The sequence below is a fragment of the Ixodes scapularis genome, unplaced genomic scaffold, assembly GCF_016920785.2.
Source record: "Ixodes scapularis isolate PalLabHiFi unplaced genomic scaffold, ASM1692078v2 PGA_scaffold4__175_contigs__length_147842914, whole genome shotgun sequence".
In the NCBI taxonomy this organism is placed as follows: domain Eukaryota; kingdom Metazoa; phylum Arthropoda; class Arachnida; order Ixodida; family Ixodidae; genus Ixodes; species Ixodes scapularis.
Window position 1 is genome coordinate 18,920,996 of NW_024609879.1, and position 17,831 is coordinate 18,938,826.

At 47.6% G+C, this 17,831-nt stretch overlaps 1 protein-coding gene across 1 annotated transcript in view; it reads right to left on the reverse strand.

Moving 5' to 3' along the window:
• Window positions 1-6,160: 6,160 nt before the first annotated feature.
• Window positions 6,161-17,831, reverse strand: part of LOC121837585 (THAP domain-containing protein 5-like) — a 41,037-nt gene continuing 29,366 nt past the window's right edge. The window contains exon 3 of the mRNA XM_042293231.1: window positions 6,161-6,468. Within this exon, the coding sequence (XP_042149165.1) occupies window positions 6,400-6,468 (69 nt within the window). The 3' untranslated portion in view covers window positions 6,161-6,399. The remainder of the gene's footprint in view (window positions 6,469-17,831) is intronic.

Sequence of the window (17,831 nt, forward strand, 5' to 3'; positions counted from 1 at the left end):
GAAGGGGGGCGGGGGGGAAAGAGGGTCTGGTTTTGACCCCCCCCCCCCCCCCCCCCCGCCCCCTCAAAAAGAAGTTGGTACGCCACCGGGTTGTACTCATGCCCTGACTCTGTTTTGCTGACGAGTTAATAAATGGCTGTTTATAAATATAACCAGAGGCCAAAGGTCTATGAGCCTGCACCACCAGCAACTGTAAAATATGTAAATGATATTGCATTGAAATTGCTTTTGCCAAACCATAACAAAACATGCTTTTCTTGACAAAATTTTGTTAATGTACTGGAGCATGCGTCCGATACCAAACAATCATTTCATCGTGTGCCGGTGCTCACCCGGCGAGGCACTAAGGCCCAGTGTGGGACTTGGACTTCGCGCGATGCCCTTAAGCGCGAGACACATGCGCGAAAAATCCATCCGATCCGACGTCCGATCCGGCAGTACGACTGCCTGATCCGAAAAATTTGGTCGCGTTGGACGCACGTCGGATCGGCGATCCGACGTGCGTCCAACGCGCCAGATAGTTTCGCACGGCGGACGGATTGTCGGATGCGTCTAGCCAATGACAGCACAGCTAGTGCGAACGTCATGATGACGTATTGGGTCTGGCGGGATGAAGCGAACACGATAACGGGACGGGCGAGGGGAAGCCGGACGCGTGAATCCCGCTGACCCATTCGAGAAAGATGGCCCCAGCAAAGAATGCCCGCGCTAGCGAGAACAAGTTCCAAACTTCGCTCGTGCGAGCTGAACCGTCAATCTGGGACCAGAGATCTATGAAAGCGGACCTCCGCTGAAGTGCTTGGATCTCCTATGGGCGGAGCCGAACGGATCGTCGTGTCGCGTGAAAGTTCGGAAGCGTGTGTCTCAAACTGTCGCGTACGGCGATTCGGAGCGGCGTTCGGACTGTCGGATCGGACGTCGGATCGGACGGTTCTGCCGTCCATGTGTCTCGCGCTTTAGCCGTTACAAGCGAGAGATCGTCGCGTTTGGTCGCGCCTTGGCAGAATTACGTCACAGCACCCGTCAAAGACAGTCACTCGCAGTTGTAGCCACTGCGGTTAGTTCATGACCGCGTTAAAACAATTGTGCCCGGACGAGAGCGTCAGTGTAGTTCTCAGTGGAGAGCGAAACTTGCGGGATAGCATTTGCGCTACCATCGCATTTGTGTCCGTGCAATGTTTTCCACAGCGGCAGAGGGCCGCGATGCCCTAATCAATCGCCAGGTCCCGGAGGAACTACATCCTACCGGCATGCCGGAGCCGAGGGGCTCTGGTAGAGCCACTGGAACCTGCTGGAACCAGGCAGTTCCGCCTGGGTCTGAAATTGGGGCACCGGGTTGTATCCCGGTTGGTACCGCGCGGTACCAGTGGCTCTGTAGAACCACTGGAACCAGCCGGCTCCGCTTGAATCTGAAATTGGGTCTCCAGTTTGTATCCCGTTTGGAACATGCGCGGTTCCAGACGGGATACAAACTGGTGCCCCTATTTCAGATCCAGGCGAAACCTGCAATTTTCATTCCGGCCTGTATCTGACATTTTCATGCGGGTATCCACTGCATTCATTTTGATCCCAGCTCGGTTTTTACTCTTTTTGTGAATAACGAATACAAACATGGGAGTTTCAATTACTGACATATGGCTCCATATAAAAAGCATAGCGGGAAAAATAACTGAAGAAAAATATCCAAGGGCTGAAAGTGCCATGGCTTTATTTACTGCACAATGTGCGTTGTTTTAACATGTGGTCCCACCTGTCTCTCGGCCAACTCGCTCCGAGGTTCCACGTCTTGAGCAGGAGCCATCACGGGAGCACTGGAAAAAGAAGAGTGGGTACATTGCAAGCAAGACCTTTTCTCAAGAAAATGAGTTGGGTGGACAGCAGTGAAATGTCCTCCAGCAATGGGAGGATGCACACCATTGCTGTTTTGATCTTTACTCTGCCTGCAACAGAGTTAACATCACCAGACACGAAAGGACGCACACGGGCAAAAGGATATACTAAAGATGCGATTCAAACTAGCCAAAGCCTGGAAGTACCAGACCAAAGCTCATAGGGGCCTGCATTTTGACTCCCACCGCGCAGCGTACTGGCGTGTCAACCGCCGCAAAGGGTCCACTCGTTCGCTGCAGGCGCGACCCTCACAGAAGGGTCGAACGTACCACAAGGAGTGCCGGGTGATAAAGGGGAATTTAATTTAAAGGGGCATTTAATACGATAAAAATAATCACGCACCCGCCTGCGACACATTCGGTACCAGTGAGGAGAAACGCCCGCTTCGGGGGCCACCAAGCGAGTCCCTTTATGGTGGCTAGCCACCGTAGTCCCTCCTTTCCGGCAGAAGCCCCTCTCCGCTTGGTTCATGCCTCCCTACCCTTCACCTCAGTGTCTCCGGGAGTAAGCCCAATGGGTCCCTTCTGGAAGGGTGCGACGAAAGTGCAGCATGAAAAGGTGAGCCCTGGTGTTAGTTTGAACGTTTTCAACTAAACACATTTTCTGAAAGAGCACAAAGAACAGCATAGAGCGGCAAGTAAATGTTCCCCCAAATTTTTAAATAATTTTTAATCACAGAAATGCAATGTAACTGAAACCGAAACGAACCTTCAACTTCACTGGTTTGTCTTCTTGTTGTGACGTTAGATGTTGTATAAACGTCAGCACATGTGTAGCTTGAGGCTGTTTCGCCCAGCGCCGGAAGCAGTCAGAAGGCCGTCGCGATCATCTGTGGGAAATAATTAGGGTGTATACTTTCCAGTGTTTATTTATGACAAAAATCGGCGGATGTTTATCGGTGCTTATTTATTTCACCGATACCGGTGCTTTTCGGTGAACTTTCGTCCGGACGCTAAAAACATTTATTATCGGGAGAAAAATTGCAAATGTAAACTACTACTGCAGACGAAAATCACTCCAAATTTTATTTACATATATTACACAATCTCTTTCACACTCGATTATTGTAGTATATGCAAGCACACATTCCTAGGCTCGTGTCTGTCAATGATGCTCGCTCCTTCCTGTTGACGACGCACAATTTCGAGAATGCCCGCTCAACATTTGCACTAGACACGGGAAGCCTTAAAGCGTCCAACGATGCTTGGGACAGTACTGGCCAGCTGTGACTGGCCTTTCGGGTCGCTTGGCGGCCCAGGAGGACCACTGACCTTGGAGAACAGTGGAACAAAGCTACTGTCCTCCAAGAGTCCAAGACCATGTAGGTCACAAAAGAAGAACAGGCAAAGTGCATGATTCCTGGTCAGACAATGCGTTTCGCAAAAGTTTGCATATGACTTTTTCAGTGAAAAAACACAATTCTTTTAAAACAGTTTAGTCGGGACACGCGTGTGTCAAAAACAAATAGTGCGAAAAAAATTTTAGAGTATTATTGACGGCACGAGACGCGATTTAGTCGGTAGTCAGATCCTTTCCACTTGTTTTTCTTTCAAATTTCCAGGTGTGTGGAGGAGAGGTGGATCGGCTTTGCCTCCACGTGAAGCTGGAAAGAGCAAACGACCATCTCATTGAGGTCAAAAGAGCGAATGACCATTCCGTGACATTGTGGACTTTCAAATAATTATCTAACCAACTATATTGGTCAAAAAAAAGTTTTTTTTCACATAAAATTATTTTTTTACACGCGTGTCCCAATCAGACTGTTTAAAACGAACTTTTTCTTTTCAGGTGCCCTTTGTCTTGAAGGTATGGGAAAGTCTGCATCTGGCGGCCATGAAAGTCTGCATCTGGCGGCCATGCTGCCATTCCGTTTTTGACGTGTGGTTGTGTGTCATGTTTGCATCGTGTTTACTTTCCGGATTTCTCCGCTAAATTTAGTGGGAAAATTTTCCGCTGAATTCAGCTAGTTAAATTTCCCCACTAAATGTAGCAGGAAAATTGACGTCACGTTACCTTAACATAAATTCAGTTTTTCCACTAAATTTTCCTGTTAAATTTGCCGGAAAAATGTTCGCTAAATTTAGCAAGAAAATTTAGCAAAAATTTGCCGCTAAATTGGAGGGCAGCAGGCGAGGAGGAGGAGAGGGTACAGAGGGGCATACCCTCCCATTTTCATCCTCTAGAGCTGTGCTCTAATTCGGCATTACAGAGAACTGTAACTGTTTTTAATTTTTTTATAATTAACCATAGGGTTATGTACAAAATAACATATTTTAATAAGCTATGCACATTAAGACCACATTTCTAAAAAGAACACAGAAAACAATGCAAGCAACAAGACCACTTTTTAGGACAGAGAAAAACAAAGCAGAACCGAAAGATCCTGGAAACTATATCTCTCCCTGACCATTTCAATCTGGATCAGCATCATATACTGGCGGGCGGTTCTGTCTGCCCTCTCCGTTTGGCATGCACACAGAAGTCGAGCTTGACTGCTTCGCACCGTCATGTTAAGAGTAGCAGGCAATGCAGGGAAGCATATGATTAACTCAGAGTCAAAAATTGTTTTTTATATCTCATCTTGAAAGTATGATTATTGACCAACCCTATTTTTAAGAACTTAAAAAAAAACACGAAGATGTCAACCCACTTTTAAATAAAAATGCTAGGGGTAAAAGTCCATGTGAAATACATAGCTATGCAAGTAGCATCCTGTCCAGTCTATACGCCCTCAAAAAAGTTACTGGTTTGTTACGTTTTTCCTATCTTCACCACATTCCTAAAAAAACCCGCTGGGTTTAAGGCAAAGCTCTTTCCTACAGAATTCAAGTTGTCAGCTTAAAATGCTGGCCGAGGTTCCCGCAATCTGTAGGCGGCTTACTACGAAGATGGCACATATTTTCTAATGATTTCAGCTACACACCCAAAACATCACCAGGTGGTTAGAATTATTTCTCAGTCCTGCTGCGGCATACCAGATGCCTTCTGATAGTGTAGCAAGAAAACACCCAACATTTATTTTGCCCAGTGCAAAATTATTATCACAAAGCTTAAAATGTAGAAGACATGTATTGATGGCTATTCTTTGTACTTCAATTAGGTGAAAGACCAACCACAAGTTTAACAATAATATATACTAGGTATTGCAGCTATGAACAATTCAGTACCTTCTTGAATATCCCATTTGTACAAGAGTAGAAAAAACAGGAATTCAAACTCACACAGGTCACTCATTTGACCAAACAACCCAGTTCTTGTTTGTAAGAGCCAAACTACAAATTTGTAGCAATGCACCTTTTTTTGCTGGATTCCCAAGAGTGTAACGTCTCTAGGTTGAAACGGCACTTTCATGTCTATATTGTCTCCTTTACAGGAATCGCCATCATTATAGTTGTAAGCCAGGCTAAGAATGTAATAAAAAACATTAAAATATATTCTGGGTGTTTCAACGAAGACTGACAAAAATTCCAACAATTAGCTTATTCTAAGTAAAACGGTAATTTTCTCGGGACTGCATTACTCCTAGTGGCAGACGTCCGAAAATGTGTGATACTTACTAATCAGTTAGCTAAGATATTAAACATGACTCGTTATCTTCTTAATTAGTGAAAATATACAAATGTTTCCAATTAGAAACTTCCTGAGCATCATCAAAAACTACTAAATTAGTAATTTTCAGAAAGACAGTGCGTGAGAAGCGTAGTAGTGCACTGAAGTTACCACTCATGAAGCAGGTACAAGGCTAGTGGTTGCGGTAAGATGCCCCGCGATTTTCCGTCTCTTATGAGAGCCCCTGCCTCGTACCTGCTCTACGAGCGGCAGCTTTAGCGCATTACTGCGCTTTTCACACGCTCAGTCTTTCTGAAAATTATTGAATAAGTGGTTTTTGACGATGCTCAGCAAGTTTCTAATTGAAACCATATGTCTATCTTCACTAATTAAAAAGGTAATTAGTAATGTGTATTTAATTAGTGAATTAATGAGTAAGTATCGCACATTTTCTGATATCCGCCACTACGAGTAATACGGTCCCGAGAAAATGATCCTTTTACCAATAATAAACTAATTTTAGGACTTTTTGTCATTCTTCGCTGAAACACCCGGTATAAAATTGAAGACAACTCATCAAAGCATGCAAGCATGACTCACCAGTGTAGTGTTAGCAGATGACTTGCTTCTATCGGGAGGATACGCCAGCAATCATAAACACCAGGGCATGGGTGGCAGGCGGTGACTCGGGTTGTGAATCTTGAGGCACAGGCACTGTTGTCCGACCTGGTACGCAACTGGTGCTTGGGTGGGTGCCAGATGGTGGCTTGAAGAATGGCGCTCCAGGCCCGGACACTGTTCTGAGACTGGGCTGGCTGGCAAGTGGTGACCGTGAGGGTAATGCTCCAGGCACGGACATTGTGACATAACCCCGAATGCAGCTGGTAATGGGGTCGTACTCAAACTTCTTAACAAGGGTCATCTCATCATGCAAGACAGCACACTGGCACTCCTGAGGCGTCAGGTGCTCCAGTTTTGTTTCCAGACACTTGAATACTTCCTCCAACACCACAGGCTCGAAACGGATGCCTGGAATATAAGAAATTTGCAGCTTAAAAATATTACCGGCACCCATGCCAAAATCCTGGGGTCATAAACTAGGGTTCCCCTGGCATGCACATTTCATCAATCCACAATGTTCACCAGAAATGCTAATCATAACCCAATTGCTAAAGAATAATCTTTTTTGGTAACCATAAATGGAGCGGAATCTTTATAATGACTCGACAAATAACCAAAGCAAGAACTAAAAAAAAAACTAAAACAAAAACAAGTTACTGATGCATTATCGCAGTGTATAAACCTTTCCAGGCGGCAGTCTCGAACGAAGCGATTTACAGCGAACGTCCTTGGCTTTGGATATGCGGCTAACCCCTTAGTAACGGAAGATCCCAGCGTACTGGATCTAGCCAAAATTATCTGTTATTTTCTTCTTGGTTTGTCTTCCACCAGTGGTCCAATCTTCTTTTTGCCCATTCCACCACCGGTGTGGGCCGCGGGCCCCTGCCCACAGTGCTGTCGGCGCCGTTGTTGCCCTCCTCGTCGATCTCCCGGAAGCCCAACGCCACCGCCATGTCTCCGCCGCACGGCACCTTCGGCTGCAGGCCCGCGCACTCCAGGATGACGTACTGCAGCGTTTCTTCAGCCCCCTGTGTGCACAGGGTGCATCGCACGTCGGTGTATGTGTACTTGGCTCGAAGCACTCGCGTTCGCAGCATGCCTCCCAGGGCGTCGAACAGAAGTTCACTGCCCCTGCCGTTGTCCATGAATTCTACCTTCCTCACCTCCTGTTTTTCCCTGGCGTACAGGGCAAGTGCCGGCTTCTGTCCTGCCTTCTCCGCCCACCGTTGAGTCTCGGTCTCGGTGACTCTCGTGCGGATGTTTTCCAGTTGTTGCTCTGGAGTCGGGTAGAGGGGAGGGCTGTTTATCCGATACCGGAGGGCCAGCTGGCATGTCCGTCGCACCCACCTAGTCGAGAGGCTCTTGAGGTGGATGTACTTAAAAGCCTGTCTTGCCCACCGCCCTTCCTGCATTTGGCACAGGCGTCGTTCGAAGCCCAGCTCGGCCCGGGCCTCTCTGGCATCGAAGCTGGACCACCCCATGTCCCCCGCACTGCCTCGTCAGGTGTTCCTCGGCTGGCTCCCAGTGCCGCCCGTCCCACTTCTCTCTGACGCACCTCTAGGCACTCACGCGTGCGGGACGACAGACACACGACTCCGTTTCCAGAAGTGAGGCCCGGCACTGCCACCATCTTCCACACCGCCCGGGAGATCTCGAAGAGGTTGTAACCCCAGAGGGCTCTGGCAGTCGATATCCCCTTGGACCTCCTGCTCTTAGTCTGGAGCCTGGTCTCATGGTCTTCGAGGTAGTTGTGACCCTCCTGGATGTGGATTCCCAGGTACTTGTATTGTGATACCCACGGTACTTGTTCCCCCTGGATTTTCAGGTCATCTGCCTCGGTGTCTCCACTGTCCCCGAAACCCATCAATGCCGACTTCTTAGCACTGAAACTCAGTCCCAGTGCCGTCCCCATTGTGTTGCACTCATTCATAAGGGCCTGCAGGCCCTCCAGAGAGTCTGCCATCAGGACGATATCGTCGGCATAGATTAGCCCAGGGATTTTTCCTCCCCCACTGGTTCCCGTCTCCGTATATTCCAGGGTGAAGCCCTCGGCGCAGTCCTGCAGTCTCTTTTGGAAGCCTGCTATGTAGAGTGTAAACAGCAGTGGCGACAGTGGGCATCTCTGTCTCAGACCCTTGGTGATGGCTACTGGATGAGTCATCTCTTGTTGTTGATCCACTCCCCTCCAATCCACTCCCCTCCGAGCCCCCGCTTTGCTAGCTGCCTCCACAGCTTCTCATGGTCGACCGAGTCGTAGGCCCGGCTGATGTCGAGGAAACAGAGGTAAAGTGGACGCCTCTCTCTCTGGGCGATCTCTATGGCCTGCGTCAGCACGAATAAATTGTCCTCAAGGCGTCTACCCCACCGGAAACCGTTCTGTAGCTCCACCAGGACTCCTTCTGCCCCTGCCAATGTCTGCAGTCGGTCTCGTATTATCTGTGTGAACACGCGGTAGAATACCGATGTGATGGCTATGGGACGGTAGTTACCGAGCGTTGACTTTTGCCCTTTTCCCTTGTAGATGAGTCGGAGTCTTGAGGTTCGCCACTCCATCCCTTCTTCAGGATCTGGTTGAGGATCTCGCGCAGGAGTGCTCTCGTCTCTAGCCCCAGCTCCTTCACCAGCCTCATTGGGATTCCGTCCATGCCAGTGGCTGTGGTTCCTCACATTCTCTTGACTGCTCTCTTTAACTCCCTCTCCGTGATTTCCTCCCTGCTCAGTTGCTCCTGTAGTTCGTCCTCCGTCTCCCCCTCCTCACTGTCCATTTGTCGGCTGTCGCGTGTGAACATGTCCCCAATCCACCTCTCAACGTACCGGTTGGTCTCTCCAGGATCCAGCTCCTTTCCCGTCGCATCGTCTTTGATTACAGCATCCTCCCTGGGTTGGCCTGTTTGGCCCTGTACATGTCGCCAGAACTTCAGTGGGGCCTCACGTCCTGCCTCTCTAAGTTCTTCCAGGAATCTCTTATCTACCTTGGCCATTTTGCTTTGGATCAAAGCTGTCACCTGTATTTTCCTGCTCTGATACTCCCTCCACTCTCTTGAATCTTTCTGTGTGGGGGGCTTTTGTCTCCTCCTTTGGTTTTCTGAACATCCCACGCAGAATTCTGTTTGCCAGTTGCCTTCTTGTAATGGCCTCCCTCACCTCCACATCCCACCATCGTTTTCTCCTCCTCTTCCTTCGTGTCGGTCGTTTTAGTCTTTCCAAGTGGTCCTTCCACCACCGCATGAGGTTCCCGTACGTCTCCACCTGCCTGGTTTCCACCTCTTCCGCCAGTTTTTGTGCAATGGTTTGTGCTTCTGCTTGTGTTATGTGCTGTGGTTTCATAGGTTCGCTGACTCTCTTTTCCATTGGCTTTCCTCCGAAAGTGATCAGCAATCTGCTGTGATCACTTCCCAAGCTCTTGTCGTCTTCCTCGTCTATCTCCATGTAGTTCAGTTTTTCATACAGGTCCGGGAACACCAGGCAATAATCAATTGTAGAGCTCATCCCTCTGGCCGTCCATGTCGTCTTCCCTATGCATTTATCTTGTGTGTTGACGATTACCAGGTCCAGGTGTTCCGCCATGTCCTGCTGCAGCTTTCCATTACCGTCTGTTCTCCCATCGAACTCCTCTAGGTGTGCATTGAAGTCGCCTACCATAATGGTAGGTCTCCCAATGTTGTGATAGTCTTTCTCAATGCAGTTGATTAGCTCGATGTTGGTCTCCCTGCTGTCTGCCACCTTTCTCCCCGCCGGTATCCCCGTCAACCACATGTGCTCTCTGCACTCTGGACTTTCTCTCTGCTAGCCTGGCCCACTAAAGCATCCTACCCCCCCCCCCCCTCCCCTTCTCTCACTGCCCTCTCTGTTTACCCCATCTTAAAGAAAGCCCTTCGCAATCAGGGGGTCTTTCTTCCTCCCTGAGGTGGGTTTCTGTGACTGCGAAAATTCCAATTTTATTATCTTGTAACATCTGAAAGGCCTCTTCCCATTTTCCTGCTTTTCTTCCTCCCTGCAGGTTTAGAAAGGGAATCTTCACTTCGCTCTTTTTCTTTTTTGCTCGTCTGTTTTTCCTTGTTTCCTTGTCTGGTGCCTTTTTGTGTTTTCCGCCTCTCGTGTTGTTGCAGGCACCTTATCTCTTACTTTCTCTTCTTAGTGGGCATGTCCCTGTGGGGGACACATCCTCTGGAGTTGTTCCTCGAGTCGCTGTGATCTCTGGTCCAGAGTCAGCCTGCCTTCCATTCTTTCCCGTCACCTTTTCATCGGTGTCACGCTTTTCCCCTTCCATTTCAGTCCTAAAAAACTCTTTAGTCTGTTACCCAGTGCATGTCCCTCTTCAATTGCCGCATCTCTATTGTAGCAGCCATCTTCCATGTCGTTTCCCGTTCCTGTGTTCTTTACCACCTCCACCCTCGGTCCCAGCTGCTGGCTGATCTCTCTTGATAGCCTGTTCCACTTGGCGCACCTCTCTCTAAGTGGGTCCCCCTTGTCTTTGATTTCTGGGACTTCATACACCATAAAAGAGTGTTTCGGGGCTCTCGTGGTCCAGTCCTCAAGCCGTTTCCTTAGCTCCGCTGCCATTTCTCCCACTGCCTCTTCGCCTTGCACGTCTGTCACTCCCGCATGTATGACCACCATCCCTGCCCTCTGCGTTCCATATTTTCCCATCCCTCTCTGCTCTCCAGTGACTCTCTCAGTTGTGCTCCCGGCTTAGTCGCAAAGTGAACTTTCTTGTCGTAATCTACCATCTTCAGTGTGGCTCTCTTTATCTTGAAGGCATTAGTGTCCCCTACCACTAAGACTCTCTTGTCCACCATCTTCTCTTCGTCCTGTTTCTTTGTCCCGTCATCTGGGTCTGTCCTCTGCCTCATGAGGGCCTCCTTGTAGTTCCTGTGCTGGCCTCTTCGTGTTTGGCCTCTAGTCGTCTGTCCCTCCTGCTCCGTATCCGGGTCTCCACTTCCCGTCCGTTCTTGGGAAAGCTATCTGTCTCGTTCCCGTCTGTGTGGTATGCCTTCTTTCCTTTGACCCCGTTTCCCGGTTCCAGCTGTTGCGGTGCGTTTTCCCCCGCTGATCGTCATTTGCGCTGGTTTACATGACTTCATCCAGTCATTAAACACCTCCCCTAATTTTTCTCTCTCGTTTCTTTCCTCCTGCATTATTGCTTTCAGTTTTTATTCCGCCGCTATTCTCAAGGTCCTCTCTTCTTAGAGCTTCGCCAACATCCTACTTTCTATGGCCGCTCTCTCTGTCTTTGCCTCCTCCAGCTTCACTCACATTGCCTCTCTCAAGGCATTAACTTGCCGTTCGATCTCCTCCTCCAAAATGCTTCTATTTTCCTTGCACTCCATACATTTGTACGTACTGTTCTCTGCCTTCCTGCATGATTCGAACGGTGTCTCGCTGATATCCACCCATTTCTCACAGTCTTCGCACTCCACTGCCGCCTTGTCTCGCTTTCCCCTCTTTGCCTTTTCCATTTGACTGGTTGTCATTGTTTTCATCCGCGGAGTCATGATGTTAGGTGCCTCCCCTGCCTGGTTTCTGTGACGCCCCAGCCGCCATCGCTAGATTCCGTCGTTTAGCTGTGCCCCGACACGCCGCGTCGAAAAAACACTTGCGCCCTACAGGGCCCGGTTGGACCCGTTGAGCGCTTCGGGGGAAGGGCTTCTTGATCGCCCCTACGGTCGCGGCTCCGCGCCGAACTCAAGTGGTCCGCTGGTAGCGGTCTCGGTATGCCTATACCTTCTGGAAAATATCCGTCGCACTGCCACCTCTATACTAATCGGCAAAAAACTTTTTACCCCGGCGATTTGAAATCGCCGCCGACGATTGCCCCAACAAGCCATGGCAGGGTACGTCAGTGTTGCCCGACTGCGCTGGGCTGTGGGTTTTCTAGTCAGTAAGCTGTGGCAGCCTGCGTAGGCGCACTACCGGACGCTGGTGGAGGCTAAGTTGTCACATTCTATTTTTTATTTTGTGAATATAATTTCTCGGGGTTTTTAAGAATGCCATGTACTATTTCTGGGAACAAAAACAAACAAATGAAAGCCCTTTTTGGCGAGTCTGTGCGCGACAGAACAAATATAACTGGAATGTTTTTCATTTTATCTTGATCTTTTTACGGCACCATACACTCAGCCGTGTCAATCTACAAAGGTTTTAATCGTCGAAAATATTGGACCACACAGGATATCCTAACTGCAGAGATATTCCCTGCCCACAACATAAAATTTAACCAGTCTCATCAATCGAACAACATATGTTGTACGTACCCCACGGTGCCGCGTTATCCGAACAGGGTTTGAGAGAGGTCTCAAATAACACAGCATATCCAATATACAGTGTCGGCGATAGTCTCTTCACAGCGATCGGACGGAATCTGGCGTGTTTTGCGGCACATGTAGAAGAGAGCTGCTTTTTTTGTACAGCTTCAAAGCAAATGAACGAACGTGTGTCTATTTCGCCCCCACAGCCCGGCACCCCGAACTCAGTATAAAAGGCTCTGCCCCGACCCGACCCTATCAGCTATTTTTCGCGAAGGGAAGGCTTTTTGGAGATCATCTCAACGGAAATAATCCTCCAAGAACATCGAACTGCCTGAGTCGCGGCCCGCTTGACGTTCGCTTTCTTCGTTTCCTGCGAAGGCCGAGCAGGCTACGAGGCCTAGTATTCCCTGGTTCTCACAGTGGAAGATAACACACAAGGGGTAAACATCGTAAACAGGCAAATGACGTAAAAACTTCCAAGAAAGCCGGCGAACTCCGAATGCACAATGCAGGTGGGGAGTCACGCTGACCGGGTTTCAGACTTGGACGTAGTTCAACTACTCTACTCAAACTACTGTAGTTTAACTACTTTTTCGAGTAACTTGGTAACTTTCAATTACAACTTGATTTGGGTAATTAGTAGTTTAATTTAACTACTTTTTCAGGTAACTTCTACTCAAATTACTAACTACTTTCGAAATTATATAGTGCTAATTTTGCCCATCACGAAAGTTTGAGCGCAGAAATGAATAAGACGCCGGCAGATGAAGTGGCATTCCCTAACAAGGGGCCCCTTTGTTCGGGAAGGCGTCCTTGGGTCAAGGTGGCGACGAGCAGCCAAAACATAACACCGGCACGCACGAACGCAGGAAGAGATGCTTAACAAGCTTAGGTCGGGTATTGACCTAATCCGGTAATGCACGCAGGCGCCTCGTTTCCAGCTGCAACCGTGAAAGACGGGCACTCTGAGAGTTGTTGTCTGTCTTTAGTGAGTTCTGACTCAAGCGGTAGGTTCCACGGGAGGCGCCACTGGAATGACCTCGCAGCTGGGCGCCTGTTCCCATGGTCGCCTTGTCGTCAGCGCATACGCCTTTGCAAAGCCGGACTCCCCCGAGCACAAACCCTGTCACGGATAATCCGTTCATGGGAGCACGTTCCCGCTTCCAGCTGCAACTGTATAGACCTTTTCGGCCTCCATCGCATGGGCGCTGCCATCTTGGAATCACGTGACGCGGCCGCCATGAGGTGGCTTCAACTCGTCACTCCACTCTCCCCTCCGTGACTTGGCGAAGGCGTTGCATTCGCGTTTTTCGTCGCGTTTCTCGCCTTATTGTAAATGGCCGCCCGATGTTTACATTTACAACTTCATTGCATGCAATCATTATGTGTAAGACGACATATGCAGTTAACTTTGTAGCCGATTTTGACTCTTTTTCACCGTCGGCGTACCAGATACGCGTGAGGAAGGAGGAGATACATGAATCAGGGTCAGACCTGGCGCATATTGAGCCCAATTATTTATGACAACTGAAGTTTACACAGTCATATTGGCGGAATATTCGAAATAAGTATAGCGTAATATATATGTATAATCGCGGATTTAGAATCTTAAGGAGTGTGACCAAAATACTACTCAGCATATGAAGCGATGTGTGTTTCCTGAAAGCCTCCGGCCTTGCCTTCATAACAAATTCTAAATAGTGGTTTTTGATTATATAGGACATATAAGATATACAGGTGACGAACGTTTAACTCACATTTTATCTATATGCTTGGATGAATGGTAACGTCCACATCGGGCGATTTGTTTGTTCCCGGCATTACACCTAAATCTGTTAGACGGTCTTAAATCGTTTTTGCAATAGAAACGTTTGCTTGATTTGTTTATTTATGAATTTAGAGAAACTGTACACTATGCTGGGTCACACATCTGCAGTCATCGAATTTTGTTACATTTTTATACAGAATTTGATTAAGGAATTTTATTTATTTTAAGCACAAAGACAGCTGTGAAATAATCTGTCGCAGGCAGCTTGAGAGTGCCTAGGGCTCGCATTATGTGATGCCGAAGAAAAGCCATCTACATGGAAATCACCGAAGTTCAGGGTTGATTTTAAATCATATCAGTTTGGATGGAGGTCTGTCATGAAGGTTCATGAAGTCGTGCCTAGCATTCGACTTCAACCAAACGTAGGAGAGATCACTTCTCTGGTACCCTTAATTTTATTTGGAAAAGTTTATACAAAGACAAAATTTCAGATTTCACTCGATGGGCCTCACTTATCTCATGTGCCAAGCACGTCGTAATCAAATGTCAGTAAAACAAATAGTTCTTTTTCTAACGCCAACGCTTTTAAATGCTGTTAATAAGTACTTTAGCAAGGTCAATAGCTAAAGGAATTTCCCACCCGACCTAGGACGCGGTATATCGAAATATATCTGGAGTACTTTTTTTTTTTTAAAGAAAATAGTCCGAGACAATATTTCTTATTTCTTAGAATATCTGCGTATTATAGGAGACATTTCGAGTTTCTAAATGTCGCAGAAAGTTGGTGTCCGCGAAAATCAGTCAGTGAACTTGCGACTTCGTGTGTTTTTCGCGATTTAGGAGGCGTTTAATTAGGTTGTGGACCTGCATTTTTGCTATATATCTAGTCATTAGTCCTCTCATTAGTTTATTTTTGGAAACTAGAGTAAGCGGGTCAGGCCGTAGACGATGGGAACCCTGCTTGTGCATCGTAGTCGTTTCGCCGCCGAACCTGACCGAAATTAGCGACGAACATGACCAGATGCATCGTAAAGCGTTCGTAAAAAAGTCCGCGAATATGACTCGAAACCACTTCGTGGTTCTCGAATTGGCTCAGTACCAGTTTTATTAGTTGTGCGCTATAACGGGTACATTTGTATAACGAAATTAGGCGAAAATGACGTAACAGTGTAACACACCAACACAGCCGAGAGCGCGCTGAAACCGAAACCAACCAAACTAAAGCCACCCAATGGCGCCGAGTGCGTCAGCGCCCTCTGTCCGCAGGTCGGGTAACTACTGAGATGAAAAGGTCTATACGAGCGACGATGCTTGTTCACGCAATCCTTCGCGTCCTTCCAACCATCCATGCCAGCGAGACCTCCTCTTCGTTAAAAACGATTTACTTGTCAGGCGTGTCAGGCGCGTCAGAATATTGTAGTCGCCGGCAAGGATTGCGAGTTACCCTTGGGAGATCCTTTTGTTGCACCCGGCGCCAGCGGCGAAGATACTTCGGTTCATCTTCTGTTCAACCAAAACATTTTTTTTTTTCAGTAGCGTAGCACTAGCACTACAACGGAACGCGCAGTCGTCCGGATGATCTCATCGTCGTGGCGCGAGACTTGAACCCTTGACGGTCTGGTGCACTCTCTCAGCGTACTCTCAGAACGACGTCGGAATAAAGAGGGGCCAGTCATAACAATCTCAACTTGACGAAGAAAAAAGAAAAAGGAAGAAAGTTTGTTATAAAAGACCCTCTACCCGAGGCAAACCTCACATGTTTCGTCAGGGACACCTAAGATGCCGACACTCGCTTACCCGACCCTGCACAGCCTGTTTTTCAAATTCAACGCTGCCGTTCCATTCAGTGCCACGGTGGAACGTCTATTTAGCTGGGCTGGGGACGTCTTTAGAAGGAAAAGGGGAAAATTCTCCTATCAAGAACTTTGAAAGTCAATTGCTTCTGCGAGCGAATAAACTATTTTGGCGAAAACGCAAGCTATAAATAGACTGCATTTATTTAGGCTCGCAGGGTTTTTCATTGATCAAAACTGCTGTTCATTTTGCTTCCACAAAAATATAAAAAAGTAACTTCGAAAGTAACTTCAAAGTAACTCGCTACTTTTTAGAGTAGTTAGTAGTTTACTCAATTACTATTGCAAATGAGCAATTTCTACTCTACTCCAATTACTTTTGGCGTCGATACTCAGTAACTTAACTACCTTTTTTGAGTAATTTGTACATGTCGGCGGGTTTCCACAGCTCAGGCGGGTGGCACAACTTTCTGGCTGATAGGGGTTGCTCGATTCGCAAAATGGCAGCGGCCAGAGAGCTCTTTTTGCAAAAGTCTATAGATGTTTGCAAGCAGGGCCCCTGGGCGCCGCCATCTTGCTGCTGGTGTGGGTAGATCGTCTGATAGTCAAGCATTGCTGGTGCGTACCCACGGCCTCAGCAATGCTTGACTATCAATCTCAGACTAGAGCCACTGAACGAGCTGCGCTTAGAGTATCGGCACACTGCTCCCCGCGCCGCCATTTTGGTGCTTGCGCAGAGCAGACACAAATGCCGATCGTCATGATTCAAAAATGCGACATCCTCAGCATTAGATTCGATGTTAGAAAGCTCATGTAATATTTCTTTGCTCTATCGCGAACTGTTTAAACATTTGTGGAGGACGGAAAAGCGTTTCCTGTGATTTCAGCTAAAGCTTCAGATAACTGGCAACCATGATCTTAAGCCACAATATGGGCAAGTGTCGTTACTCTGAAGCTTAGCTTATTTAGTGGCAATATCTCAGACGATCTACCCACACCAGCAGCAAGATGGCGGCGCCCAGAGGCCGTACTTGCAAACGTCACACAGAGACGAAGAAATTTTAATGGAGAAATATTTAGCAATTTACTTTCGGTTTCGCAGCTGTTTAATGAACAGCCTATCATTAGTTCATCAATTTAAGGGCATACTAGTTTAGTGTGACATGTTATTGTGTGAACATGCTGTTTTGAGTACTATTATTGTTTTCCGCATGCAAGCCTAAAAACTATATTTCTGGTGTTAGGTATGATACCAAAAGCACTGTGATGTCCAGTGTAGGGCTATAAATGCTACTGGCGACGAAGCCAGCATTGGCATGTGCCCCTACTGACGAAGTGAAGCAGCAGAAAAACGTATGACCAGAGTGCACAGAGGAGGTGCACAATGGGCAGATAATGGCAAACCCGGCTACAGATGCCATACTAAAGAAATCAGTATATCCGTGAGGCAACGTCTTTATCTATGCAAATACAACAAGCACATAGAACGGTATGGCTAACTGTATTTTTGTGAAAATGTGAAAACATAAAAACAATGGTGAATTGACTGTTAGGACTTTTGCTTCTGTATGTCACTGCTCAAAACTTGATATTAATATTGACACCAGTCAACATCAGTGTTTTTCTACTAGCCTCGTGACCTGCTATCAGAAAATGCTCACGCAACAAAACAAAGGCAAACATATGTGCCCCAGGTAGCACGCCAGAGGAATGCCCAACTTGGGCAAAGGTCTGGCAAACATAAGGGCCCAACTTTGGCGCAGTTAGGTTTTTGCACCATGGCATTCATCAGTGCCAAAGTACGGTGCCTAACTATAGCCTTAGTTGGGCGATCCTATGGCATGCCAAAGTTTGGCTCTTCTCCGGTACGCCAGAGGAGTGCCAAAGTTGGTGCCATACTTGAGCCATAACTGCCATAGTAAATCCTAATCTGGGAATTCGGGGCATGCCAAGGTTTGGCAT